The sequence below is a fragment of the Lepus europaeus genome, chromosome 9 (genome assembly GCF_033115175.1).
Source record: "Lepus europaeus isolate LE1 chromosome 9, mLepTim1.pri, whole genome shotgun sequence".
Classification (NCBI taxonomy): Eukaryota; Metazoa; Chordata; class Mammalia; order Lagomorpha; family Leporidae; genus Lepus; species Lepus europaeus.
In genome coordinates this window covers 17,449,404-17,474,464 of record NC_084835.1, presented here as the reverse complement: position 1 = coordinate 17,474,464, position 25,061 = coordinate 17,449,404, and the positions used below count along the sequence as shown (strand labels likewise).

General features: G+C 55.1%; 1 protein-coding gene across 3 annotated transcripts in view; it reads left to right on the top strand.

The window, feature by feature from the left end:
• Nucleotides 1-23,699, top strand: part of TRAK1 (trafficking kinesin protein 1) — a 124,533-nt gene extending 100,834 nt beyond the window's left edge. Inside the window, exons 12-16 of one of the 3 annotated variants that reach the window (XM_062200650.1) lie at nt 993-1,229; nt 1,873-2,186; nt 7,699-7,854; nt 17,718-17,820; nt 20,938-23,699. In XM_062200650.1, the coding sequence (XP_062056634.1) occupies nt 993-1,229; nt 1,873-2,186; nt 7,699-7,854; nt 17,718-17,820; nt 20,938-21,739 (1,612 nt within the window). In that variant the 3' untranslated portion in view covers nt 21,740-23,699. Of the gene's footprint in view, nt 1-992; nt 1,230-1,872; nt 2,187-7,698; nt 8,044-17,717; nt 17,821-20,937 lie in introns of all 3 variants that reach the window. The other 2 variants (XM_062200649.1, XM_062200648.1) reach the window with 2 other exon arrangements.
• The last annotated feature ends 1,362 nt before the right edge of the window (nt 23,700-25,061 follow it).

Genomic DNA, 25,061 nt, shown 5'->3' with positions numbered 1-25,061 from the left:
CCATCATGTTTGCTCTGTACCCAAACTCTGTAGACAGGACTCAGGAGTGATAGGTGTCCAGGTGAACCATGGCAGACCCGCAGCCTTGAAGGAAGCAGCCATTGTGGAAACAACCCTTTCTCCTTAAAAGAGAACAAATTAACCTCAAAAGGGTGGTTCCGCTCTCAGAAGTGGCAGTTCCTAAAAAGTAGGCGAACCTGGTATTTATATTGTCTACTAGTAGAAGTTTAAGCTTTGCTTTTTCAGGTACATGGAGAATTAACACATACTATTCTGCAACTATTTGTTAAGTGCCGTGGAGCTTGCATGGAGCTTTTCCATGGATATCATGAAAAAAAGCTAGCTGGCGCCTGCACCGTGGCTTAACAGGCTAATCCTCCGCCTTGCGGCGCCGGCACACCGGGTTCTAGTCCCGGTTGGGGCGCCGGATTCTGTCCCGGTTGCCCCTCTTCCAGGCCAGCTCTCTGCTATGGCCCGGGAAGGCAGTGGAGGATAGCCCAAGTCCTTGGGCCCTGCACCCACATGGGAGACCAGGAGAAGCACCTGGCTCCTGGCTTCAGATCAGCAAGATGCGCCAGCCGCAGCGGCCATTGGAGGGTGAACCAACGGCAAAAAGGAAGACCTTTCTCTCTGTCTCTCTCTCTCACTATCCACTCTGCCTATCCAAAAAAAAAAGCTAGCTGGGAGACCAAAGTAGGGGCTAAGCATTTTTTTTTGCAGGCCAAGCTTTAGGGCTGTGAGAAGCAGTGTCATTCCTGCTAGCAGCACTTTTAGGAGTTGCATGGCCATCGCTTTGCTCTGCACTGCACGTGGGTTGCAGTCATGGGCTCAGTGTCTACACCACAAAGGCAGTGACGGAAGGCACAGGGGAGCAGGCTCCCTGGGGGCCAGTCACGGGGCGGCTGCCTGGCTGGCCTCTCAGCCAGTCATCTGAATTCTCACATCAGCCCGGCCCCTGCTCATTCATGGACGTCATGGTGCCTCTTCCCCAGGCACCAGAAGCGAGTCTTCGAGACGGTGAGAAGCATCAACCAAGTGGTCAAGCAGAGGTCTCTGACGCCTTCCCCCATGAACATCCCCGGCTCCAACCAGTCCTCAGCCATCAACTCCCTGCTGTCCAGCTGCGTCAGCACCCCCCGGTCCAGCTTCTACGGCAGTGACGTCGGCAGCGTCACCCTGGACAATAAGACCAACAGCATCATCCTGGAGACTGATGTAGCCGAGCTGGGGTGAGCAAGCCGGGTGCCCTCGGCGGCGTCCTGTCTTGGGGAGAGGGGAGGGAGTGTGGACGGCATGCGGGTCACCGTCGGGGGCAAGTGTATGGGGGTCGCCTGATAAATGCAAACCTTCCAGTTCTCCAGAGCCATTCCACCAGCCGACCTGCTCAGTCATGCCTGGTGGTGATTCCGATTTCTTAACCAGCTTGAAGGGGTGGAACAGGATGATGGCTGATAGCCTGCTTTTCTGGGAACCACCAAAAGGGAGGCTGAATGAGTGTATGTGTATATATGTGTGCAGGTGTATTTGTGTGTGTGTGTGTGTGTATATATATATATATATATATATATATTTTTTTTTTTTTTTTTTGGCCTCCTAATCAACAGTTAGGCCACAGCCTGGTTGCTTTTGTGAGCCTCTTTGTGGCTTGGAGGTTGGTAGACTGAGAACCCCATCTCTGGTGTGGTTTGGCAGGATGGATGGGTGCGGGGAGCCTAGGCAGTGCCCCTTACCCGTCTTTGCCCCAGAATAAAATAAACCTAGCACCCCAAGCCCGCCCAGGTGTTCTGGGCAGGCACCTGTTTGCGCCATGATGGTCTCTGGCGCCCCCTGCTGGACGCCGCGCGCTCACCGCTGCCCCGTGTCTCCCCGCAGAGACCAGCGCACCAAGAAGCCGGGCACGCCAGGCACGCCGGGCTCCCACGACCTGGAGACGGCGCTGAGGCGGCTGTCGCTGCGCCGGGAGAACTACCTGTCGGAGAGAAGGTTCTTCGAGGAGGAGCAGGAGCGGAAGCTCCGGGAGCTGGCGGAGAAGGGCGAGCCGCACAGCGGCTCGCTGACGCCCACCGACAGCATCATGTCCCTGGGCGCGCACTCGCGCTTCTCGGAGCTCACGGGCTTCTCGGGCATGTCGTTCAGCAGCCGCTCATACCTGCCGGAGAAGCTGCAGATCGTGAAGCCGCTGGAAGGTGACCGCAGCGGGCCTCGGCCCCTCTCCGTCCTCCTGGGCGACTCCCTGTGGTCGCTGATGCACCACCCGGCCGCGGGCCCCCTCTGTAGCACCTACTCCTTCTTCTTCCGCGACAGCCACCCGCGCTGCTGGTTCGAGTTCCTGTGAGGGTCAGGCCTGGGGCCGTGGGCAGGGCAGGGGCTCCGCGCGCTTCGGCCCCTCGGTCAGGGAGCTGTGATGCGTGGGCTCCCGCGTTCTGATTGGTGCATCACGTGAAGGGGGCGTGGCGCTGTGCAGGTGCAGCGAGTGCCCCACTGAGCTGAGGCCAAGCCTTGGAGCCACACTTTCCTAGGGACGGCCCCCTTTCAAGTGTCAGGGGCTCTGCAGATGATCAGACTAGTGGGAAAACTCGGCCACCTTCCTTCCATTTTTTTTTTCTTTTCTTTTTTTTTTGCTTTCATTTTTGCATTATGGAATATGAAGCCTTGACCTACTGCTACCCTGCCAAGACCACTACCACCACCACCCCCAAGTGTTTTGCAGCTTTTGGTTTTTCCTCCTTTCCTTTGGAAACCCATGCAAGCTTGAGAAGGTGTTTAGAATTCTCTATTTTCTGTTACATTTCCCACGCAAAGCCAAACCGGAATTTCTGTAGGATAGTATTTTCTGGTTTTGAAAAAACTATCCTCCTCTTAATCTCACCCCCTGCCCCATGAGGTTTTAAAGCTGCAGTTGCGTTACTTCTGCACTGCATGTGTATCTTTGCACTGTGCCTGAGAGGTGTCACGTGGGCTGGTCGCCTTGGAGGCAGCCTTGCCCCCTACTGGGATGCGCACTGGGAGACCAGGTGGTGCTGCTTAGACACCAAAGACCTGCCCGGGTCCCCTGTTCCTCGAAGGAACAGGTCCGGCTGCTACTCTGTTTTCATGACATTTTTTTTTTTTTTTTTTTAGTCCTTCCTAGGTAACAGGGAAGGGATGACTCTCTTTAAATTGTTTATCCCATTTGTAAGCTTGGCGATTGTTTTCTGATCCACGGCTGTGTCTGTTTTTCTTTCAATAAAATCTTCCATTTCTGCAATTTTTCCTTTCTGCCTTTCTTTTCTTTTTTTTTTTTTTTTTCCTTTGTCTCTCCAAGCCCACCGGACCTTCTCATCTCAACCTCATGTGCTTTCTGTGTCTGTGCGCTTAGTCAGATCCCCTAAGAATTCGTGTTTTATTTCATTTTCTGAGCACATGACAGGAAAAGGTTTTTTTAAAAAAACATTTGTTTGACCGGCTCATCTTTCTTCCTTTTACCCGGGTAACTTCAGTGGCAGCGTTTCTGTGATAAGTTAATAGAGTGAGAAGAAATCCTGTTAGATGTGCAAGATGCCTTTCGTGTGTGGTTCTTGGCACCCCAGGAGGCTAAGCCACTACCGTTCACGAATCGTGTGTTATCACGGGACCTGCAACACAGCCTCATGATACGGATCCCCTGGGCTCCGTTTTCTAATTCTCTCGACTCCTCAGCAGTGTGAAACACGGCTCTCCCACGCCTCCACCCGAGTTCGTTGGTGTGGGTCACTGCGTGTGTCGTGACAAGGCGGGGTGCTAACTTGGAAACCCGCCTGACTTTGGGCTCTCGGCAGCCCTGGCCCGTGGTTGCTGGCTGCACCACCACACCTTTTGAGCCCCGTAAATTCTATTGTGAGGCCAGCTCACAGCTGTCAGACAAGATTCTGGGGAGGAGTAAATGGGACGTGTTTTGTATCGTGCCAGGCACCCAGCAGGTGCTTGGTAAACGCTTGGTCATTCCAGACTGGCAGGCCTGCGAGCATCAACTCCCCGTTCCGGGGTCCTGTTCCTGTATCCTCCTCTTCCATCACACCCCGCCCTGGTCCCACCCCATTCTCTAGCAGCCCAGGTAAAGGTACCTGGGGTGAGGCTGGGATCCCTGCAGATAGCCAATCTGTGTCTAACATCTCTTTCTCCCTTACCTGTTTAATTACTCTTGCCATCTGCTTATTGTGTCAGCCAAGACCGGCCGAGCTGGGTGTTTAAGAAATGCTAGCTCTCTTGTCTCTTCATCTGACCTTAGGAGTTTTTAGCAGGTGCAAAACAAGCAATGCAGATGTCTGCATTGAGCAAACAGAGGCTGGCGGTATTTCCCTGTTTTGCTCGTCTTTTTGTTGGAATCCAGTTGGTATTTCAAATAGGCTACTATGCAGTTAGGGACCTACGTGCACTTCTAAACTGCACACGGGCCAGTAGGTTTCCTTCTGACGTTGAAACCCCAGTGCTCTCCCCTTTTGGTGATGCAAAAACATTTCAGTGGGAATGTTGGGAGGAAAGCAGGCGGAAGGCAAGGGGCAGTGACTGTCATTAGGTTTTCCCCACTCTCTGTGCCCTGACCCCATAGAACTCTACCTTGGTGCTAACCAGGAACACCAAGAGGCCTTTCCTTCCTTGTCTGTGACCTTAGCCCCAGCCTCATTGCTATGTGAGTGGGAGGAGTGGACAGGTCTTAGTTGAGCTGGTTAAAAAAAAGAGAGAGAGAGACAGCTGAGAGTACAGTGGTTGTCCTACTTGGTGTTTGACAAGTAGAGGCTGGGGAAGAGGAGCCGGTAACACACCAACTGTGGCTCTCAGTAAGGCACAGGCCACGTGGACATCTCAATCGTATGCCCTCTAGTGTCAAGTGGTTAAGGGAGCAGACGCTGCAGCCAGCCTTGGTTTTGCCCCCAAGTCGTCTCACTTAGGAACCCCGCAGCCTCTCGCAAGCTCCTGTACCTCTCCTGGCTTAGTTTCCGCCTCTGTAAAATGGAGACTGCAGAGCCATCGTGAAAATGAAATAAGCTGTAAACGTAGACCCTCGCGAGGCAGGAATGCCCAGGGCATGGGGTACAGGTCCAAGCAGGACCCATCCTCGCGCTGTGCAGCCTCCAGGAATGCACAAGACCCCAGGCCTTCCTGCAGGTGCAGTGCGTGCTGAGCTGAGTGTCCACCAGGGGGAGGCCAAGCCTTGGACTGTTATCTTGGTGCAACAACCTACCCCTGTGAGATTTGAAAGCTGCAGATGTGTTACCTGTGCACTGCACGCCTCCTTAGCTCCAGCCATCAGACCTTCCATGGCCCACTCCTCTCTGGAATGGCCGTCCATGGGACGGGAGGGGGACCCAGTGAACTGGTGGAGGACTGGGGGGACCTTTGGGCCTCTTGTCAGGGCCCAGACCTCCTGCCTGTGTGGACTCTTGCCCAGTGGGTCACAAACATCTTGCACCTGTTTCAGATGCAAGATGCACCTGTTTCAGAAATGTTTGGCATTTCTTTGCTTCTTCACCTTTCTGTGTCTTGCCTGCCTTTCTCTTGACCTCCCAAAAGTAGTGGTAATGGGGCCATCATCATCCTTTAAAACAACCCCCGCCAAGTGGCTCGTTTAATAACAGTGTCCCTGGGTGCTGGTTGATCGCCAGGAGTGTGTAGCCGCTTAGCACATGGGTGGGGTCTCCATCTGTAGTGTGAGTGCAGAACTTCTGGGGTGGCCGGGAACTCCCTCCAGCAGGAGTATGCGTGTGTCGCTTGCTGGGGGCCCCAGGACGCCCTCCTGGGAGTTGTGCTGTTGAGCCTGGGGGCCAGCCACGGCTGCTTCCTTGGTCTGCGCTCCCGGCTAGAATGCTGGTGTCTTTGTCCTCAGCGCTATGGATTTGAGGGCAGCCAGGAATCGGCCTAAGATTACTGAATTTGGCCTCTGTCTCTGAACCCTGGCGACACCAGTGCTAATTCAGCGACTTGAGAAAGCGCACTCCAGGGAGCCTCCTGTGAAGTGTAGGTAGTATTACTTCCTAGGTTGGTTTTGAGGAGAGAGTTCATTGCCACACAGGAGTGCCTGGACGTGGGCCGGCAGCCTTGTAAAGCAACAGTGCTCTGGCCCCTGGCACCGAGAGCCCACCCAGTGGTTTCCCCAGCTCCACAAAGGCCTGGTTGTGTCCACGTAGTGCTGCTGGCACACAAGCGCTCTCTGGGAAAAGGATCTGCAGCTTCCTTCAGATTCTAGAAGGATCTGAGAATCTGGAACCACAACTCCAGAGTGTGGACTGTCAACCTTGGCACCACTGACATTTGGGGCTGGGGCTGGTATGGGGGCTGTGCTGTGCTTGTGGGGGTGTTTGATAGCACCCCTGTCCTCTGCCCACTGATGCCATTAGCGTCTCTGTTCCTCCACACCTGTGACCACGAAGCAAAATGTTCCCTGGTGCCTGGGGGGTGCAGAGTCCTCTTAGGTTGAGAATGAACTGCTCTTGCCACCCAGTGAGAGACCGGGTATGGGATACCCTGTTTGATTATAGTCACCTCTTTATCTTTTTTGCATTAAGCACTGTGTGTTTAGATTCAGTGGGTGCAGGTTATGCAGGGTGCTGGTGCACCTGTACCCACTGGAAACCAGGATAGGCCTCAAGGCGGGTGTCTGGGACTACTTTAGACATGCATTGGCAGTGTGTACAATTCTTGCTTTCTTTTAAATGCATTTGAAATTACCCATTGACAAAATCTCTTTGAGACCCTCTTTCTGAGAGTGTCCCAGAAGTCCCTTGCTAGTGGTGTTTGCAGGTGGGGAGCTCACCGGGCACAGCGGGGGCCTGCACTGCCGTCTCCCTTCCACCCCAACCTGCCGCCTTGTCCCTGACTCCCCAGGTGGCTGGTACCTGGCATCCTCGGTACTCCCAGGGAAGCCTGGAAGGATTCTTGCTGGTGCCAACAGCTTGCCTTAGGGATACACTCTGTGGCTATCACAGAGCTCACGGTGTCATCTGAGTCCCGGGGTCTGGTGTCACCAGGCAGATGGGGTCGTGGGCTTTGGATGTCTGTGTGGCCACCTCTGTGTCGTGAAGTCACACGTCCTTAACCCGATTCCCTCTGCCTCGCCCTGCAGCCTCTTCAGGTGGCTCGGTGGAATCCAGAAAGGCTGAGTCAAAGGGGGCAGCAGTCACCTTCCACTGAGGTCTGGGTGCGATTTTCACTGCTTTGTGCTCTGCTCCCGTGGGTGATCCAGGGCAGTTGGGTAGAGTCTCAGGTTCTGCCAAAACTTAGGTGTTCCCCGTTGCCAGCAGTGTGTATTCCATGCACAGAGTCGGGAGCCGTGGCCCACGCCCACCCCTTGTACCTGCTTTGCTGTTTTTACTCTCCTGTTTTATGAGATGAAAATGTGTTGAATTTGGGGGTTGATGTTAGTTGATGAAAAATAAAGACACTGTTGCCAAACATCCTCGGTATAAGCTATGGCATTCATTTTACTTTCTTAAAGAGATTAATTGTTAATTCCTTAACTCAGTGCCCCTTCCAGGCATGGTAGAGCACCAACTACCATTCCTTAACGCGAAGAGCCGTGGGAGCTCTGCCAGGGGCCCCTCCCCCATAGTCCACCTGTGCGGGCTCAGGCCCTGCCGGGGTTCCCGCCAGCACTGTGAGGGTGATAACAGCCGCCATCCTCAGCCCCCAGCCTAACCCTCTCTTCTCCCTGTCCTCCTCCCTCTCTCCCTCTTCTCCCGCCAGGTTCTGCCACTCTCCACCACTGGCAGCAATTGGCACAGCCTCACCTGGGGGGCATCTTGGACCCCCGGCCCGGTGTAGTCACCAAGGGCTTCCGGACGCTGGACGTTGACCTAGACGAAGTGTACTGCCTTAACGACTTCGAAGAAGACGACACAGGTGACCACATTTCTCCCCCGGGCCTAGCTACCTCCACGCCAGTGCAGCACCCAGAGACCTCAGGTGAGGCGTTCCGAGCACGCGTGACTGCCTCGGGCAGCAGAAGTTACCCGGGCCGGCCTCAGGCTTCCCCAGAGGAGATGCAGGAGCCGCCAGCGGCCGAGGAGGAGGAGGAGGAGGAGGGGTCTGGTGAGGGCACTGCCGTCCGTCCTGTAAACCTGGCACCTTCCCCGGAGGCGCAGTTCTGGGCCATTCTCACGTCTGTCCCGAGCACCATCCGTAGTGGCTCTCTGTCTGTGGCTTCCGCTCGTCTCTGTGGGTGACCACGAAAGCCATTCCCGTTGTGCGGCTCTGTTTTGTTCTGTTTTTTTTTTTTTTTTTTTTTTTTTTTAAAACACAGAATCCGATGCCTCTCTTTTGTAACAGATGGGTGTAGCTCCCTGCCCATCTTGGAGGTGCATGGCCTCACAGGGCTCTGAAGCGGGGAGGTGCAGGGTGCAGGAAAGGCTGCTAAAAAGAAGTGGATTATCGGGGTCCCCTGAGAACACCAGTGCCCTTCTTCCCAACCCCGACCGCACCCCCATCTAAGGGGCAGATTCTCAAGACCCCTGGTGAGTTCCAAACCTGTTTGAGTTGAGCTGGGCAGTGTTAGGGCAGTGACCAGCACTGGGTCTGCTAGCAGGTGACCCAGACAATCCCTGACCTCCGTCCCAATAGAAAGAGGCCCAGGGAATGCTCAGGCCTCAGACAACGCTCCACAGGTCAGCTCCCTCCCTGTCTGGCCTGCAGCACAGGGCTGCGCGCTGCTCTCTTCCCACCAGTGGGTTGTTGACAAGTGTTTGAAGAATACTCTGCAGCCTCCTGAGCCCTAGCCCGTGCCATGAGGCTCTTCCCGAGAGAGGGTGCTACAAGAATCTTGAAAAGACACGGGGCCGACCCCGTGCCTTGTCCCCACAAGCACTAGAGCTGTGACCATGAGTTTGCAGAGTGGTCCAGCCCACAGCGGCCACTGGGACAAAGGCCTGATGCTCAGGGAACCGGCTGGGCTGTGGGCAGCATGGCTACCGTTTGGTCCAAACCACACGTCTTGCCCCCCCTTGCTGGTGACCCCAGTCCCCCTGGCCGATTTCAGACAGCTGTGGTCGAGGAGTGTGGATGTGCTACTGGCTTTCCTTTGACATAAACTTTAGGGGAATCACCCAGTGGAAAGAGTTTGTTCAGCACACGGGTTTATGATTTGAGATGTTTTTTTAAGGTAGTTAATTTACCAGGTTAAACCCGTTAAACTGTTTACCCTTCTCTGTCTGCACACTCTAGAAAGGGCAAGCAGCTGCAGGTTTACAGCCCCTGTGTTGTCAGCACCAGTGTCCATCTGGACGGGAGGCCGGGGACAGGAGCACAGTGTCTGGCAGGCGCTTGTGGCCGAAGGGGTGGGCATCGTGGCCAGTGTGACGCCCACCTTGCAGCCTCCGGGGGTAGGACAGGAAGAGCACCCCGGAAGGTTCAAGAAGCACCGTGAGGTGCAGCTTGGGAATTACACTGAACAACTGGTGCTCATCAGGCCAACAGAGGATTCTCACTGGAGGAGCCTAGGGCAGGGAGGGGACCACTTTGGAGAGCTCAAGTCAGGGCTGCTTTTCCTTAACACGCGGTTCTCTCGCGGCCCCACCTTAATCGCACCGGGCAGCAAATTCAGCCCAGCAGCCTCGTGTGCGGAGAGGCACGTTCACGGCGGCAGCCGTAGAAGGGGTCGGGCGAGGGGCGTGTGCTGGAGACGGCATTTTCTAGGCTGCCGAGGGGCGTTTAGTAAGGGGCCGATCTTTTTTTTTTTTTTTTTTTTTTTTTTTTTTTTGACAGGCAGAGTGGATAGTGAGAGAGAGAGACAGAGAGAAAGGTCTTCCTTTTTGCCGTTGGTTCACCCTCCAATGGCCGCTGCGTCCGGCGCATCTTGTTGATCCGAAGCCAGGAGCCAGGTGCTTCTCCTGGTCTCCCATGCGGGTGCAGGGCCCAAGCACTTGGGCCATCCTCCACTGCCTTCCCGGGCCATAGCAGAGAGCTGGCCTGGAAGAGGGGCAACCGGGATAGAATCCGGTGCCCCAACCGGGACTAGAACCCGGTGTGCTGGCGCCGCAAGGCGGAGGATTAGCCTGTTAAGCCACGGCGCCGGCCGTAAGGGGCCGATCTTTAACACGTGGGTTTTGGGTCTTGCATGCGACTCAAAGTCCTATGCAGATGGAAAGTGTGTGCAGTGATCAGGCTGGGTTTTGTGTGTTTTCCCTCCTGGGAATGACAGGACCATTTTGGTGCTTGGAGTGTAAGCATCAAGCAAGTCACCCTGAAGACCAGACATGGCCCTTGGTGTACAATCACAGAGTGCCCCTCCCCTTGGTCTGGTCTTCAGTGCTTGGGCCTTTCTCTTGCCCAATGGTACAGTCCCAGGAGCTACCCTGAGCGTGAGAAGAGTCGGTAGGGAGAGGCCGTGGGAAGACGGTTAGCCCGTGACTGGCGTGATGGGAGGAGGTGGGTGAGACTGTGTAGTAGGCACTTCTGGCATCCCATGGAGAAGAAGTTTTGAGCCCTGAGTCTCTGCCTGATTTTCTTGTACTGTTGGAAGCATCATTCACTGATTTTGATAACCCCGTGTCTTAAAAGGCTGATTTTCTGTTGTTGTGCTGTAATTAATTTAGACGATTAAAATGGATTTTAAAACAATTCTTAGGTTACAGTTTTACTTTATTTCAGTGACCTGCCTTGCTTTGGATTCCTAGACGGAGCACATGGTAGCAGAAGCGGTCATTGTCATGTCCTGTGGGAATTCTGTCTTCTAGTTGGTAGGGGGAAATGCTGGAATTATTTGGAATTATTTTGGACGCCTGGATCCTTAAGGGTGAGAAAGAGTGGGATTAATGAACACCAATAATGAAATTAAAGAGCTGTCTGTTTTGTACTCACTCATGGAGACCACAGCACATAGCAGAAATACCTGAAAACTGATTCTAGCAGACCACGGCTTCTTTTTAAAAAAATTTTTTTTTATTATTTATTTGACAGGTAGAGTTATAGACAGAGAGAGAGAGACAGAGAGAAAGGTCTTCCTTCCACTGGTTCACTCCCCAAATGGCCGCTACGGTTGGTGTACTTTGCCTATCCGAAGCCAGGAGCCAGGTCCCTCCTCCTGTTCTCCCACATGGGTGCGGGGCCCAAGCACTTGAGGCCACCCTCCACTGTACTCCTGGACCACAACAGAGAGCTGGACTGGAAGACAGAGCAACCGGGACTAGAACCCGGTGCCACAGGAAGAGGATTAAGCAAGTGAGCCATGGCACAGGCCCCGACCACAGCTTCTTATCAGACAGTGGCCCTGCAAGGGAGCTGGCTCCTATTTAGGGTCAGTGTAGAGGACAAAAATCACACTTTTGGGTCAAAAGTACCCCCAGAGAAATCCCCTAACTGGGCAGCACCTGTGTCACCAGAGGCAAGAGCAAGAGCCAGCTCCTTAGATCACTTTTTAAAAGATTTTATTTATTTATTTGAGAGGTAGAGTTACAGACAGTGAGAGGGAAAGAACTGTCTTCCATCCACTTGTTCATTCCCCAAGTGGCTGCAGCAGCCAGAACTGGGCCAATCCGAAGCCAGGAGTCTCCTCTGGGTCTCCCACGTGAGTGCAGGGGCCCAAGCACGTAGGCCATCTTCTACTGCTATCCCAGGCCATCAGCAGAGAGCTGCATTGGAAGAGGAGCAGCCAGGATTTGAACCAGCACCTATATGGGATGCCAGTGCCACAGGCGGAGGATTAACCTGCTGCGCCACAGCACCAGCCCCAGGTCACTTCTTTATCTGATACATAGATTGAGGTTCAGTCCAGGAGCAATTCATGAATGATGGAAGGGAAAAAGAGCTGGTGTTGGGAAGGAAGTAGACGGAAGGTTCTGGAAACCACCATCTTGCAGCTTCATCTCAAGGCAGGGGCCTACTGGAACCAAGCCACTGCAGCCTGTGTCCTGTCTCCCTCCCAGTCCCACTGCACAGCAGAGAGGCGGGGTCCAGATGGGATTGTGAGGGAAGGTTGACCCAGGAGCCCTGTGGGGCTGGAAGGAAGTCTGGTACACCTGTCCACAGACCCTGGGATATAGGGAAATGCCTTCCGATGTCTCCACTGAGAGCTGTGAGTTCCCGCTAATGGGAGCGCTTTGCTTCCAGCCTGGATTCTGTGGGAGTGATAGGTCGGAGTGGACAGAGTGGACATGGGCTCACATCCACCTGTTTCGGGGGATGCTAACTAAGGAAGCCCTTGGGCTCCTCTATCAGCATTTGCGTTAAACCAGCTCAAAACGAGCCAGCTGCAAACCCAGAAGTGGAAAAATAAACCAAGAACCAGAGAACCGACTCCTCCAAAGCAAACAGCAGAGTCAACTCCGCTCACGGTTCCCAGAACAAAGCCTGCCTGTCCACTGCCATGTCTCTATGGCATCCTCACCTCTGAAAGCCACAGAAGCCCCCCCACCCCGGGGCTCCCAGAGGCACCCGCGCGAATCGCTGAGGCTTGGGCATCTGTGCTGGGCTCTTTTCTAGGATGGGTGGGTGGCGCCCTTGAGGGAACACACAGTTGCTGAGGCTCGGAGGAGCTGGACCCCTGCACTGCCGGGTGGGGTATCCCTGGGGACATGCTCTGTGGGACCAACCTGGAAAGCAGGAGCAGGAGGGGTCCCAGCCAGGCCAGCTGCCCACACCCGGCAGTATCTGCCCCAGAAGGAGGGACAAGTGGACAGACTGCAGGAGGTCTGGCTTTGTTGACATCCAAAGGATCCAAAGAAATGTTTGGCATTTTCCCCTTTTGGACTTTTAATAGCATTAACAAAAAAAAAAAATTCTCTTTGTACACCAAGATATGCTGTGGCCACTGGAGGGGATTTCTGACCCAGTGTACAGGGTGCTGTGGAGTTGTTTGTCTTTTAAATGCCATGCTCCAGAGACAGCGCAGGCAGGCAGCTCAATGTCACAGACTCTGAAATTTTGCAGCAACTACAAATAAGTCGTGCAGCAGCCAGCTCTTCTGATGTGGCTCACAGTCTGTGAGGTCGGAACCCCCGGGGGCCTGCTGGCCCAATGTGTCTGATCACTAGACGCTCCTGGGGTCTCCATAGAGCGGCAGGGCCAGACAAGGCCTGTGTTCCAGAAACATTTTAAGAAGCAGACGAAAATGGTTACAGGGCCCCCGGGAAGCCTGAAAGCAAGGGCTTAAAGAGTGCCCTCTCGGATTTGTACAAGCTTTCTGGTTTCAGCTCGCTTTCATGCAAGAGGAAAAGAAACAGCCCACAGCTGCTCTGCTGCCTCTGAAAAGTGTGTTTGATTCCCTCTGCCCCTCCCCGAAAGCAAAACACTTGTCAGAGCTACAGGAATCCCTGGCACAGTAGGTGCCCTCACGGCACGTCCTAGGGCAAACAGAAGTGCCACGGAGCCTTCTCCAATTGTGCTCATCCTGGAATTTTTTTTTTTTTTAAGATGTATTTATTTACTTGAGAGGCAGAGAGAGAGGTCTTCCATCCACTGGTTCACTCCAAATGGCCACAACAGCCACAGCTGGGCTGATCCAAAGCCAGGAGCTTCTTCCGGGTCTCCTGCATCGGGGCAGGGGCTCAAGCACTTGAGCCATCTTCTGCTGCTTTCCCAGGCCATCAGCAGGGAGCTGGAGCAGTTGGGATTCGAACCATCACCCATATGGGATGCGGGCGCCGCAGGCAGATGCTTAACCCACTACACCATAGCGCCGCCGCCTCCCCACCCCCACCCAGACGTTGTTTTTACTCCCAGAAAAAGTTAGGGGCATGGCTAGATAAGGCAGAAAAGAAGTCTTTAAGGAAGGATTGGAAAGCTTTGGCTTCAGCCTCTCTGCTGGGGAGTGGAAAGGCAGCCCTTGCTCCCAGGGTTCACAGGCAAGAACATTCTCCATCCTCCTCCAGGACCAGCAGGCAGTGAGGTCGTTAGAAGCTGGCATTTTAGAAACCCACAGGTTGATGCCCTTACGGCCCGATGCACGCCACACTTTCCAGCCGGGTTGACAGTGGTTTCAAATTCCCAGGAGGTTTGTTTTTGCTGGCCTGTCGTGGTACTTGCTGTTTAAGTGGGGACAAATGCTGAAACTGTGTGTGTGTGTGTGTGTGTGTGTGTGGTTCATGATTTTATAAAAATTGGCCAAGCCAATTCAAGTCCTGTGACAGCAGCTTCACACATCTTCAAGTGAAAAAAAGGCAAAAATAAAAGTTTGAAAAGGGCAGGAGGGTTTCATTTTCACAAGTTGGCCACTGCCCGAGACGAGCAGAGGGAGGGAAGAAGGAAGGCGCTCACTGCATCCCGAAGACGGGGCCTCCTCTGCTGAGCTGTCGGGTGCATTGTACATGGGGCTTGCAGGGCATTTTTACAGGTTATTCATGTGAGTGAAAATGAATAAATAAGCAAAAGTTTGGGGTGCATGCCAGGGCTAGAGGTGCTCCATCCTCAAAGGTTTCCTGGATGCAGGTGTATGTGTGTGTGTGTGTGTCCGTCCATCCGTGTGTCTGTCCCATTTCCCCACAGAAACACGCCAGAGGCACTTGGACTGTGTGGTGTTTCTGTGTGGCCTCATGTGGGCATTCTTCTAAGGACCAGGCTTTATGATGACTTTTAAACAACGACAACAGTGTCTCTTCCCAGCACGGTCCCGCGTGCCTTTCCCTGCCGATGGGGGGAGGAAAGCTCCGTGAGATTAAATGCGGTGTGTGAGCGGCTGTGTGCAGGTTTTATCTTGTGGCTGGCCAGGTGGTCAGAGTGCCGACCACGTCTCAAGTCTCCATAGAGAGTCTGGGCACACCAGGGGGTTCCCAGCCTGAGCATCCACTTTCCCAGTCAGTCCCAGGCATGGTAGTCTCCAGGCAGTGAGCACCACTTAGCAAGCACACCTGCTCTGGGCTGAAGGCATGCCAGGGTCCCAGGGAACTCTGTCCCTTCCAGAGCCCCCCAGTACATGCACCTGCAGCCAGCCGAAGGGTGTGTGTGTGCTTGCGTGTTGCTGCGTTTTCAAAACAAACAAAAGTTTGTGTGCTGGCCCCTGGTCACCAGCCTAAAACTCAAGGATGCATGGAGTTGAAAGCTGATCAGGTGTTGTGCCAGTCTCAGTACCTGGAGAACAGTTTTCTAATGGATAGAAATGGAAACTCATTCCTACATAAAATGCTGAAAGCAGCTGTCAGTGTGCACACTCAAGCCTGGTTATCTGCCCATCTGGTAACTCTGAAGCCCTGTGGTCAGGTGGAAAGAAAGAACAAGGGTTTAAGTACGAAGTCGGAGCATTAAATGCAACAAACCCTGTGCTTTATGGCTGACGGCCAGAGATGCGCACTGGTCATCAACCTGCAGAGGGCCGGTGGCTCAGGTGGAGAGTTAGGGATGGACCCCTAACTCCCAGCTCCCAGCCAAGAATGTTCAGGGCGCTTCTTGGCTTTTAGAACTTGCATACCTAGGGCTTTTAGGAGCGAGCCCCTTGACCTTCTGTGACATGCAGGGGGGTAGCCTCGGGCCAGCCCAGTCCCATGCCCGCCACTTACTCTCTCTCTCATATCTCAAGGAAGGGAGGTGCGGCAGCGGCCCAGCCGTCTGTGGTGACGCGGGAGAGCTGATGCGTCCGGGCATCCCAGCGGTATTTTGGAGGGGCCGAATCTCTGGCTCTGGCACTTTTGAGACTTGTTGATCTTCCTCGGCCTTCTCGGTCTATCCATTGCTCCCGGGGAACGGTGTCTTCTACTACATTTTTAGCAGCCTTTTTCCTCTCCCCAAACCCATTTGTACAAGATGGGTTTTGCTTCTGCTGATGTCCATCTTGCCCTACCTGTTGCAATTAACGCATCTAATACGTGCTGGGCAGGGGGTGCAGGAAGAGAACATTGGGGACTTTTTGATTTCATATCCTGGTTGTGTGTTTCAATGGGGGTGAGCTTCCACTTTGAAATCCAGTCTTGCTTCGTTTGATTTCTTTTTCTTTTAACGTTCTCTCTCTTTTCCAACTGTCCTATCTTAATTCCTCCTCCTTGATGTTTCCCCACCACCACCACCACCACCACCTCCTCCCTCCCCAATAATCCCACCCATCTGGTATTCGAGCTGCTTTTTCTCAGGCTTTTTGTTGCTTTTGTTTCTAGACTTTATCGCAGTCAGAGAATCGTGATTGTTCGGTTGCCTTTCCTTCATAGCTTCGTCCCTTTTTACTTGGCTCGCAGCATTTTCTCGGCCGAGTTTCTAAATGAGCGCATGTATTGGTTGAGAAACACAGATTCCAAAAGGCTATTTTTTTCCCCCATGTTTGGGTTTTTCTTCCCCCCCTCCCTCCTCCACCTCGCACTTGGTTCGGAGCTCCCAGTGGTTGAGAGTTTGCTTCTGTGACCGTGGTGCTGGCCGCCACAGCAGGTGCCATGGGAGCCACCTGCGACACACACAGCTGGGTCAGGCCATACCAGGGCAAGTCAGTCCTGCCTTGCTCCTCGAAGGCACCGACACCATTTTTGTGTCCCGGCATTGTCCTGCCTGCCTTTTCAGCTTGTGTGTCTCCAACATTTTTTTTGTTGTTGTTGTTGTTGTTCCCCTCTGGTTTTCTCTGAAGACACAGTCAGCTGTGGGGGGATCTGTAGGCGCAGGCCACCAAGTCCATGCTGTCGTATTTTCCTTTTTGTCAAACCCAAGAGGAAACGTCACCATAAGGAGCTGGAAGATTCTGGTTCACGGCCTTGTGAATCTTCATGGCCTTTGAATCCTCATGGTCTCTGATAGCCTAAATCAGTTTGCTCCCAGGAGGTCTCTGGGGGCTGAGCTGCTTCAGGACAAGGGGTGGGGCCGGGAGCCGGGGACGCGCTCATCTCTTCATTCTGCATGCTACTTCGTGCAGCATCTGTTGTTATTTTTTTCCCTCCCCCCCTTCCCTGAGTTATGCTTCAGTTATGAATGAGGATGGCCTCTACAATCATGATGTCTCCCGCACACTGTATGCCTTGCTCCTCTGCCAGCTCTCCAAGGCACGGGCCTGACTCTTCTTTGAGTTCCTTTGTCCTACAGCATAGGTTTCAGCTGCCTTGACAACAACTTGTCGAGAGCATTAGAAGGAAAGAAATGGAAGGCAGGCGGTTGCCGTCTCTTGTTTGTTCTCTTAGAAGTCATACATCCCAGAGACGGCAAGAAAGCAGCGAGGGTAGGGAGCGGGGAGACCAGGGCCACTTGCCCCAGACTTGATCCTGGGACTCTCCCACGTTGTTGTCCAGGCAGCTGAGCCTCCCCTGCCACCACGACAATCACCATGGCAATCGCCAGTAGTGGAGCCAGCTTCCCCAGGCCCCTTTCTGTGTGCACAGAAAAGGGAGCTGCGCTGAGCCTTGCCCTGTTGCTAGGTGCCAAGCGCCCTCCCTGCCCGCTCCTCTCCCTCCCCCCCGGGCAGAGATGTGGCCCCTGTTGGCCAACACAGTGAATCGTAGCACAACGCAAGAAGAGAGCGCATTCAGACCTCTGAGGAGGGAAACCAAATTTACCCACAAGAGCCCACGAGCTGAGCACCTCCCCCTGCCCGGAACTGGATCCACTACTGGCCCCAGGATTCTGATGAGGGACCCTGTCTGGAATGGGCCGGAAGCTGGAACTCGATGCTCTGCAGACCAGTGCTCAAAACCGTGGTCCCTTTTGAGCGACCACCTTCCATCCAGAACATGTGCGTTTCTCCTTCCTCGCCCAGATCCAGCTCACAAGGTAGCTCATCGCTTCTTGCATCTGTCGAGGGCTGCGCTGGATTTTCATGTGCGTTGTGGTTAGACTTGGATGCAAGGAATATGTTTTGTTCCCCCCCAATGTAGCGCACCACCCTGGGAAGTGCATGTCACAGACCAACTCCACCTTTACCTTCACCACCTGTCGCATCCTGCATCCTTCAGACGAGCTCACGCGGGTCACACCAAGGTAAGGCACCCCAGCCCAGGCGGGCAGTGGTGGCATGGGGTCGGGACACCCCCTTCTCTGCAGAGCTTAATGTTGAGGAAGGCCGAGCAGAGAGGCTCCTTCGGAAGCTTACAGTGGCCAACTGGAGCGTCTCCCAAGCATTTGCGAGCCACCAGTTCTGGGTCCTTCTTTCCCTTTGAGTCGAGGCCCTTGTAGATTGAGATCCAGCTCAGGGGAAGAAACCTGGACCCTCCACTGATGGCCTTTTGTGTTGGCCATGGAATGGGTTCATGGGCTCCTCTTTAACCAACTGAAGCTGACACTCCCACTGGCCCTACAGCCAGTTCTGATGGGTTTTTTGCCGACAGAGCATGGCATTCTTTCACAGCCCGTGTTACTGTGCTCTGGGGGACAGACCCAAGGAACCATGCACCAGGGCAAACCATAACGACCAACAAGACCCAGCCACACAGCCGGCAGGGTCCACCTGATGTGGCTTGGTCTCTCCAGGCTGATTTCAGCCACAGCTCTCAGTAGCATAGAAAAGGGTCCCCCTCAACACAGGAGAGGGACCCCCTGCCCCCAGCAGTAGTGCAGTCAAGCAAGTTGCCGGGGGTTGGTGGCAGGTGCAGTAGAAAAGGAGGGTGGTGACATGGGCCGGCCCGGAGGGAGCAGCCCTGAGGAGCACCCTCAACTATGAATAATTCTCCACAGGTCATGTGAGGAGGACGACGAAGCAGCCATATGCCCCGTTGAGCTGACAGGAGGTGTAGGGCAAGAGAGTCTGAGCCCACGGGCGAGGCAGGGGGTGAGCACACGGCCAGCAGGTGCCTGCCCTGGCAGGGTCACGTGGAAGGGGCTGTGTGTGCACGCGCGGCCGCCACTAACCGGGGGACTCGGGCTTGGGTGTGTCTCTGTGGTGGCGCCTGGCTAACGTGGCCTTGACGGTTGAGACCCCTAACCCATCTAAATGCCCCCGTGAAGCCGAGTGCCGGCACTAATCGAGGCCTAACCTACAGTTCTCACCAGATGGGGGTCTCTGAGTTTTAGCTTTGTCGTTTCTGTCTGCCCTTCCTGCCCCGGGAGCCCCTGGCTTCCCCGTCCTGTGGTTTGATGTTTCGAAAAGGTGGTTGCTCAAAGCTTCTTGGAGCGTCCAGGAAAGAGCCGGTGCCATGGGTCACTTTTGCACTCTTGTGGCTGCAGCCACAGAACTCAAAGTCCTCCTGGCCTTGCTGGGCAAAACGCCCACAAAAGCAGCAGCAAAAGTGGGCCTGCCTGCCCGAGTCTGAACGAAAGGCTTCTTGAAACAAAACGGAATGCTCGCTAGGAATGGCCACGTAGACAGGATTTAACATCCAAGAGGTTTTTTTTTCTTTTTTTTTCTTTTCTTTTTTTTTTTTTTTTTGACAGGCAGAGTGGATAGTGAGAGAGAGAGACAGAAAGGTCTTCCTTTTGCCGTTGGTTCACCCTCCAATGGCCGCCGCGGTAGGCATGCTGCGACCTGCGCATCGCGCTGATCCGATGGCAGGAGCCAGGTGCTTCTCCTGGTCTCCCATGGGGTGCAGGGCCCAAGCACTTGGGCCGTCCTCCACTGCACTCCCTGGCCACGCAGCGAGCTGGCCTGGAAGAGGGGCAACCGGGACAGGATCAGTGCCCCGACCGGGACTAGAACCCAGTGTGCCGGCGCCACAAGGCGGAGGATTAGCCTAGTGAGCCACGGCGCCGGCTGAGGTTTTTTTTTCTTGCCCTATGTTGCTTGTACATCAACATTGGTACAATTCCACCTGTGCCTTTTGAGGAATCCACGTTTTTTAGCCTTAGGAATCTGCTGTGGTTCTGGATCTCATGTTTCTCAGTATTCCCAACCCGCCAGCATCCCCTCCCTGAGCTTGTGTGAGATGCACCTGTTGCGGCTGCTCCAGCCATACGGTGCCTCCGGCTTGTTTCTGGCCTTTGAATGCTCTCTCCTGCAACAGGGGGCGCTTCTCAGCTCATTGCAAGGAGCTGCTCCTCTTCCTCCCTCCCTGTGGTTAGTGCCTTGCCCAAGGTGGCCAGGCCTCCGTTGGCCAGGTCTTCTGCCCATGCCCCCAGGGACCACCCAGCTGACTTGCTCCAAGAGCTGCTGGCAGTCCTCAAGCAGAGTCCAGGGCAGGCCCCTTAAGACTGTTTGGAGGGGCGGTGCCTGGTCAGAAACAGGCAGGTTTTCCATGCCTATAGGGCCTCACCCCCCTCCCCACAGCAGCTGTTAAAACCAGTCCTATCTCTTAAGCACAGAGCATGCCCACCCCCACCCCCACCCCCGCTGCCCCTCTGAGAAACCTTGCTGTCCTGACGGCCTTCAGAGCTGGCTCCGAGCAGCTGGCACCTAGTGAGCCCTCCGTCACCACGACACGTGTGCGTGAGCAAGTCGCTCTGCTTCCCTTCGGGGTAGCTCGGGCGTCACACACTCCAGGGGCCTTTTTGTAGGTAGCACAATAGACATCGGTCTGATCACACAGGCTGGGGTGGCTCCCTCTGGCCACAGCTCTGCCCATCAGGATGGACTGGGACAGCACCATGCAGAGGGCAGGGCGCTGTGCCAAGGGCTCAGGAGGCAGGTGCTGCCTTGGACTTGACCAGCACTGCCTGGCCTTGGTTGTTTTTTTGTTTTTTGCCAGCCTCTTGCCTCTCACAGCCGTGGCTCACGTCTTGCCCTGGGTAGGGGGAGCAGTGGTCTGAGCAAGGCTTGCTGGAATTTGAGGAAATCTGGAAAGGAAAAAACATCTTTGCTAGAGAGCATCCTCCCCTGCCTTCCGACAGCCTTTGGGTCCCTGGGGCTTGGGTTCGGATCCATTAGCTGGGTGTGACGTTGAGTAAGGCGCCTCTTGCCTCTGCACCTGTGTCTATGTCTGAGTGGGGGCCGGTTATCCCCGCTCACCAGGGGGCAGCAAAGGGAGTCATGTGCAGCTTCCTGGCGACTTCAGCCAAGCCTCGTGTAGGGAAATCAAAGGCTTCTGTGGGCGAGAGGTGAGAGGGAGGAGCAGAGGTGTCTACCCCTCCCCACCCCGAGCTGTGACTCCAGCAGGGGACTGGCCCCTGAGCCTGCCTGTGGCTCTCGTGGGCACCCCTGACAAATATCCCATCCTGCTTTCCTTCCAGCCTTAACTCAGCCCCGACTCCAGCTTGCGGCAGCGCGGGCCACTTGAAGTCCACGCCGGTGGCCACGCCGTGCACCCCCCGGAGGCTGAGCCTGGCCGAATCCTTCACCAACGCCCGGGAGTCCACAACCACCATGAGCACGTCGCTGGGGCTGGTGTGGCTGCTGAAGGAGCGGGGCATTTCCGCGGCCGTGTACGACCCCCAGAGCTGGGACAGGGCTGCCCGGGGCTCGCTCCTGCACTCCTATGCGCCCAGGATGGCCGTGATCCCCTCCACTCCACCCAACTCGCCTATGCAGACCCCCACGTCCTCCCTGCCCTCCTTCGAGTTCAAGTGCACGAGCCCTCCCTACGACAACTTCCTGGCTTCCAAGCCGGCCAGCTCCATCCTGAGGGAGGTGAGGGAGAAGAAGAGCCTACGTAGCAGCGAGAGCCAGACCGACGTGTCCGTCTCCAACCTCAACCTCGTGGACAAAGTCAGGAGGTTTGGGGTGGCCAGAGTGGTGAACTCAGCGGGGCGAGCCCACATCCCCACCTTGACTGAGGATCAGGGACCTCTTCTCGGCGGGCCGCCGGGACCAACACACGCCCTGGTCCCCGGAGGCCTGGTCCCCGAGGGCCTGCCTCTGGGATGCCCCACGGTCACCAGTGCCATCGGCGGGCTGCAGCTCAACACTGGCATCCGGCGGAATCGTAGCTTCCCCACCATGGTGGGGTCCAGCATGCAGATGAAAGCCCCCGTGACTCTCACCTCAGGCATCTTGATGGGTGCTAAGCTCCCCAAACAAACTAGCTTACGGTGAGGAGGGGGCACGCGGCCCCAGAGCAGGCCAGCGCTCCCCGCTGCCTCCCCTCCACCCCGCCACAGCGCACTCTCTCCTCCTTCCCGGTCGCCATCCGCGCCCTCCCGAGCTCGACAAATCAACCTCGTGCCTCAGGGTGGGCAGAGCGGAGGCTGTGTAGAATGTGTACATAGGACTCGGGGCACCTTGCGCCTGCCCCGCCCCTTCCTCCGGCCCTGCAGGAGGGGCCCTCCGCACCATCATCACCCTCGCGAGGACTTGGCCTGTGCTCACCCCGGGGGAAGGTTCCTCTTCGTCTTCTTTCCCCTCAAGAAGCACTGAAACTCCCAAGTGTGTTCTTATCCCATGGATAGGAAGCCAGTGAATCCTGGGGCTGACTGCCCGCTGCACACCACGAGCTGTCCCTCCGCACGCTCAGGGTCCGAGTGCACCTGCCGCCCCGGGCCCTGGGCCACCTCGCCTTGGCCACCCCACAAGAGGCTTAGGAGCCTCGGTCCTTGGCCACCTGCCGCTGACGTAGCTTTTCATGATGGGAGAGATTTTCTTCCGTTGACGGGCAGCCCGGCTTCTCCCACCCGCGCGACCCTGCCTCTGTGCACGGTCATTTTTCTGTTGAGGCGTGACGCTCTTTTCAGGTGTCCCTGAAGTCCCAGGCGTCCCAGGAAGTCGTCTTGGGTCTTGTCATCAGCCATCAGCCTAGGCGTCGGACCCAGCAGAGAACGGGTTCACACTCAGCAGCCCCTTCTGCGTCCTGTGTGATTGCTTTTTATCCTTCCGTGTTTTTAAACGCAGGGAAGTCGCAGTCCTGACAGCGTGCGTCCTCTCTGTGGTTCCGTGATACCCAAAGAGGAATTCCAGATACCGCAAGCCGCTAACCCAGTGCAGCTTGCTCAGTGTCACAACCCAATCAGTTTCAGACCAGAGCCCAAGACAGCTTCCCCTGTAGGATTGAAAGGAAAAGGGATAGGGACAGACCTCGGGGAGAACCAGAACCGACACCAAACCGATTCCAGGGAGAAACGAGGCTTTGGTGTCCTTAGAGTGAAACTAAGCGGTCTTGGCCGCCGCTGTGTCCCGTTTTCTGTGTCGTTTCGGAACAGACAGAGGCTGTCACAACCAGGTGTCTTCCTCCCCCTGCCCCCAGCCCTTTTTCTCCACGTGCCACTTTCTGTCCTTAGAGAAACAACGGAGGTGCTTTGTGGAAAGAACCACGCACGCGCGAACCAGGGAGCCTGGTCCTGTCGCTGTCACCGATCCAGTCGTGAACTTTTATTTATTATTTGTTGTTGTGCCGTTTTGTAAACAAACACCCTCTCGCCTTCCAGCTTCGGCCACGGTGCGTCGGTGGCATCCCAATCGAAGCAGGGATTGACTTGTTCTAATCTGAGCCCTGCACTGGACGCCATGGGGTTCCGTGACCAGACTCCTACGGGAAGGGTAACATCCCAAGGCAATAGGTTGTCGTTTCGTGTCCCCACCCGGAGTGTCCTGCCCCTGAGTGACGGCAGCCTCATGTCCACCGAGGACACTGGCAGAGAAGTCCCCAAGGAGCAAGCCTCAGTCCCACGATTTCAAATTATTTATTCTCCTAACACCTGAGTGTTTTTTTTTTTTTAAATTATGTTCTCAGCTCTCCTCGCTGTCGTAGGTGTGCGCTCTGTGCGAGTAACGTTATCTCCCTTGATCTGAATGTATTTTAAAGCAGCAGGTGGAGTGACAAAGGAATGTGAAAGCCACGCACTGAATGGACCACTCCATGTAGAGAGCGAGGAGCCAGCGCTGCCACCAAACTACCAGTGTCTAAACCGGCAACTCGGAGGCCGCAGTATTTAGCGTAGTGAATAAATCAAATGAGCAACATTGTGCAGCCACTACCAAGAAGTGTGTTGTGATGCATCAGACATCAACAATAAAATCTCATTCGCTAACGAGAACCAATAAAATAAGCTCAAATGATGGAAACCACGCTGGTATTCTGATTTGTGTTGTCCTTATAACCTATACAGTGGGAACAGGAGTGAATCCTAGGACTCATCCGTTGGGTCTACTTTGAGTTGTGTCCCAGGGGTTGTTCCATTTGGAGGACAGTGATGTTCACGAGTGAGTCAGGCGTCCACGGAGAGACTGGTGATGAAGCCAGACGGAAGCATGAGGGCTGTGCAGAGAATTCCGACAGGGTGATGTGCAGGAGGGGCAAGTTCTTGTGGATGGGGCACAGGCCTCTGGGGGTGGGTGGGAGATATTTGGGCAGAGGGCGCAGCTGGTGCAAAGATCCAGAGGTAGCAGAGCATCTGGTGTGTTGGAGGAGCAGGGAGAAGGCACGTGTGGCTGCTTGCTGGAAAGATCGGAGGAGTGCAATGGTGGCAAAGTGGACTGTGGGATCTTCCCAGCCGCTGCAACTGAGCAGGCCACGTGGTTGGTTCTGGCCGGCGGGCTGTGTGCAGGGGAAAGACCATGCCTGACTCCCCACGCCCCTCTTCCTGTGTGTTAAACCCTGAAGCCACATATTAGAAGGGTGGTGTCTCCATCCTCCTGTCTCCAAGTGAGAAGAATGAGGAAGTAAACCTTGGTGTCGTCAGTCAGATTCAGGGGTCCTGCATCAGAATCCCTGGGTGGGGGAGGGGTCCAGGTGTGTTTTCTCTAATGGGTGACGCAGGTGTGCACTAAAGCTGGAGACCTACTGTGCTAGCCCAGGTGCAGCCTAGATGGGAGTTTTGCCAGCCTCCTTGGCCCAGGGGACCTGGCAGACAGCTGCAGCCCTCCTTGTTTGAAGGGGAGAGAGAAGGTGGGGGCCAGTCTGGCAAGGGCGGGAGGGCCTTGAGGCCAGGTGACCCTGCGTCTGGGCGCCAGGGACAGGCAGGGTTTGCCAAGCTGCGCTCTTCCTTACACAGGGATGGTGGGTGATGACACACAGAAGGGACCATGGATTCTTGAGAACCACCGTTTTTATAATGCTAATGTCTCATTCAGACAACAGTGAAGGCTAAGAGAGTGACAGGCAGTAGCCTGTTGACACATCTTCCTCTCTTCCCATGGGACCTGCAGGAACTTACAAAGAGGGGGAGGCATCTTTCCAATGCAGAACCCCAAGGTGCATCACGTCAAACAGGTCACGGAATCTAACCTCACCCCAAATGGGACAGACGGACGCCAGGCACCTCCCGATGGGTGATGTCCTGAGGGCACCCGTGACTTCCGTGACGTTCCTACAAGGGTGGCGCACTTTATAGAAGTGTACCTTAGCCCTTTTAAAACTGTCCCGGCCAGGAAGGAAAGGTCAAGGTTCTGCTCCTGGTTGATGAGGACAAAGAGGCAAGACAGT